This window comes from Drosophila teissieri, chromosome 2L (genome assembly GCF_016746235.2).
Source record: "Drosophila teissieri strain GT53w chromosome 2L, Prin_Dtei_1.1, whole genome shotgun sequence".
In the NCBI taxonomy this organism is placed as follows: Eukaryota; Metazoa; Arthropoda; class Insecta; order Diptera; family Drosophilidae; genus Drosophila; species Drosophila teissieri.
In genome coordinates this window covers 7028790-7032205 of record NC_053029.1, presented here as the reverse complement: position 1 = coordinate 7032205, position 3416 = coordinate 7028790, and the positions used below count along the sequence as shown (strand labels likewise).

General features: G+C 44.6%; 2 protein-coding genes across 2 annotated transcripts; one reads left to right on the top strand and one right to left on the bottom strand.

Annotated features, from left to right (window-relative positions):
• The first annotated feature begins 682 nt into the window (after positions 1 to 682).
• LOC122626625 (acyl-CoA-binding protein homolog) lies at positions 683 to 1337 on the top strand. The gene is made up of 3 exons (XM_043806947.1): positions 683 to 819; positions 894 to 1008; positions 1068 to 1337. Exons 1-3 carry the CDS (start codon positions 805 to 807, stop codon positions 1208 to 1210), a joined length of 273 nt encoding a protein of 90 aa, XP_043662882.1. The 5' UTR covers positions 683 to 804; the 3' UTR covers positions 1211 to 1337.
• Positions 1326 to 3404, bottom strand: LOC122626620 (rabenosyn-5). The gene is made up of 4 exons (XM_043806942.1): positions 3253 to 3404; positions 2368 to 3193; positions 1699 to 2309; positions 1326 to 1633 (listed from the first exon to the last, which is right to left on the bottom strand). Exons 2-4 carry the CDS (start codon positions 3032 to 3034, stop codon positions 1394 to 1396), a joined length of 1518 nt encoding a protein of 505 aa, XP_043662877.1. The 5' UTR covers positions 3035 to 3193; positions 3253 to 3404; the 3' UTR covers positions 1326 to 1393.
• Positions 3405 to 3416: the final 12 nt, after the last annotated feature.

Below are 3416 nucleotides of genomic sequence, written 5' to 3'. Positions count from 1 at the left end.
AACATTTCGAACTGACTGCTGTTTAGCGCTTTCCTCTCCTTAAATACGAAATACAAATAAAAGAGGAAGAACATCAAACTCGCTCTCCGGCTCTCTCGCTGCGGTTATGCGAGGCTAGTAACATGAAAAGAGTTAAGTTCATGTATTTACGGTTTCTAGCTAGGTGTTAGGTTTCATTAAATGAATAGAATTCACTTTAAGACTGAAATAAATAAATTTTTAACTATAACAAGTTTATAACGTTGGTTCATAGAACATCATCATTTTATATGTTACTTAGTGAATCATGTTTCCTATGCCATAAACCTCTCATTTTTGTTGTCACATTTTGAGAGTGCAGGACAGTGGTCTAAAAACATATTCAATTAAGATAATGCAAAAATAAATCTATTTGTTTAAATTGTTTTAAATGCCTCATCAATATTTTAAATATGTTTATAACCCATTGCAATGTCGCATATTGTCGATATTATTTCATGCATTTTTTATGACACATTTATTGTGCGCAGGAAACTATCTACCATATCTAACATATGTTCTTAGCTAACGTCTCAATTATGTATTTAAGTTTTCAACAAGAGTTTTCAACAAAAAGTTAGAATTATTATATGGTATTTTTATTTAATTCGAGGATAGGCTGCCAGACCCGAGAAATAAAACGCAACAGTTTTTCGTTTTTAAATTGCAAAACTGTTGGTCACACAAAAATATAGACCAGATATCGATAAGCCCCGATAGATTCGGTCAAATAAAATCGAGCAATTATTTTCCATAGACTTCCGCTAGATAGAAATATTACCAAAAATGTCCGAATTGCAGGTGAACTGGGCAATCAACATAAAATTCGTAATCGCATCATAAAGTATGAATCTACCTTAACTTAACCTGCACAGGAATTCAACCAGGCTGCCGAAGATGTGAAGAACCTTAACACCACACCCGGGGACAATGACCTTTTGGAGCTCTACAGCTTGTACAAACAGGCCACAGTGGGCGATTGCAATACAGGTGGGCCTCGGTCATAGTCCTCACTCCGTTGCACCATCGATAATTTAAATCCAATGCAGATAAGCCCGGCTTCTTGGACTTCAAGGGCAAGGCCAAGTGGGAGGCGTGGAACAACCGCAAGGGATTGAGCAATGCCGACGCCCAGGCCGCCTACATCACCAAGGTCAAGGCACTGATCGCCGCCGTTGGTCTGAAGTCCTAGACTCAATCAAAAAAGGATATTGCATTTTATAGTCTCAGTTGTCGTCAAACGCACAAACTTTGGTTTAAAGAAACTTCGCACAAAACTTCGATTTTTCGCACAATTACACCACAAATTCGTAACGTAAGCCATGTAATTTGTCATAGGGGGAATGGTTATACATTTAACTATATAGGATACTGCTTAGGGCTCTGTAGGTGAGGCGGCGGTGCTGCCCTGGGACTGCCGCTGTCGCTCGTACACCTCTCGCTGTAGCTCGCGAAGATTTAGTTCCAGCGTCTCCACCACGTCAAAGTTCATGTCCTGACGAGCCTGTTTGATGTAGCCCTTGATGATGTTTATCTGCTCAATCAGCGGATCGTCCAGGCTGGACTTGCTAGCCGCCTGCGGGGCCGACCAGTTGGTCAGGGATTGAAGATCAGACTGTGGAGCAAATGGAATCACAGAGGTTACAGAAAGAGCCCTGTTGAGAGTCGTCAACAACATACCCCTTGAGCAAAGGAACCGCTTTCCGGACCCGGAACTCCAACGCCAGATTGGTTAGCTGCCATGTTATTTCGCTCGTAGGCTTCCATGGCCATGCGCTGCTCGGTGAGGATACGCTGTTCTGTTTCCATGCGTCTACGCTCTTGCATCTGGCGTATGTGCGACTCCTCTGGCAGTGGTGGCAGCGATAGCATGCGCTCCTTAATGGCTTGGATGCAACCTAACCGAATGGCCTTTTTCAATGCCTCCTCCCGGCTTCCTGGTTCACAAAATATGGCTAGAATGCGCTTGCTCCTCATGTCCATGGCCTCTGCCACTTGTCCAATCTTGCCGCGCAGAGCTCCAGCATCTGCCAGCGTGAAGATTGTGTCCCCTTCGTTCAGGCTATTGATGATCTTTAGATACATGTCCAGATCCGGGGTAACTTCTTTTTGTAGCTGACGAATTTGTTCATAGACCTGGACTAGGAGTGGGCGACAAGTGCGACTTTCGTGCATATCCCTTCGCGTGTCCAGCAGCCAAAGGCAGTGCTCGCACAGTCGGATGGCGTTCTCATTTTGATGCAGCTGCTGGAGGGGCTCGCTTCTTGTGGTGGAGAGACTGGCCAGTTGCACTGCGGGATTAGAATAAAATAAGTCAAATTTTTTTTCTCTATTACTGGGTCTACTAACGGGCATCATCCAGGGGCAGGAACTTAGAGCAATCATTGCACATTATGCCTCCGCACAAACGGCAGTGGTGCTGTCTTCGGGCGATGTGGAAACTCTTGGCACAGCTGGGGCACAACTTGACGGAACTACCATCCAGCCAGGCAACCGTTTGTTGTTCGTGCTGACGCCGTTGCACTGAATCCGCGGGCAGATCCTTAAGCAGGCGATGCAATCGAATGATTAACTTGTTCGTTTCGCTAGCATACCGCTCCAGGCGAGGATTGCGAATGGACTGAAAGTAATCGAAGTGGGAGCATTCAGCCCCTGCCTGCTGCCTGGACATATAGTTAAAAACATTAAGACGGGAGCGTGCATTACTGGGTCCATTGCGATCTCCGTTGCCATTGGGATTCTTGGCAGCCGCTGAAGAAGAGGACCCTGCGGGTGAGGATGCAGAAGTTCCTTTTTCATCCTCAAAGGGGTTTAGGATTTTCTTTTTCGCCTTCGTAAAAATGTCTTTGATGGATTTTAGGGCCGCCTCCTCTTCGGCGTGCTGGCGGGCAAAATGATCTGTGAGCACATCGATGGATTTGAGATCCGCCCGGCAAATGGGACATAGGAAGCCCTCCAGTATCTCTCCACTGGCCGAACTCTGATCTTCGTCGCTGTCGAAAGGATTTCCAGACATTCTGGCGATGAGTAATCGCGGATAATTCGGTGGGTGTGTTTTGTTGTGGTCTCCTCCCCAAAAAAATTATTGTGCAGGCTTTCCACTTATCCTAGAGCAGTGGCATGACGCGACTTACTCCACTTGTAGCCTTAAACTCGAATAATACGGTCAGAGTTTCTACAAATCCAATAATTTTATTAATAAATTTATATTTTCACAAGTCAAGATCTGCCTACCTCACTCTTGTTCTTGCCCAATTGCCATTCACAGGAATATGCGAGAATTTGGGCTGAAGCAGGCGAAATATTTTGGCTATTTTTGCAGTTTATTTTGGTTTTTAAAAATTTGTTAATTTTGTCAATGAATTTTCCTTGGCATTATTATAATAGCACTTCTGATT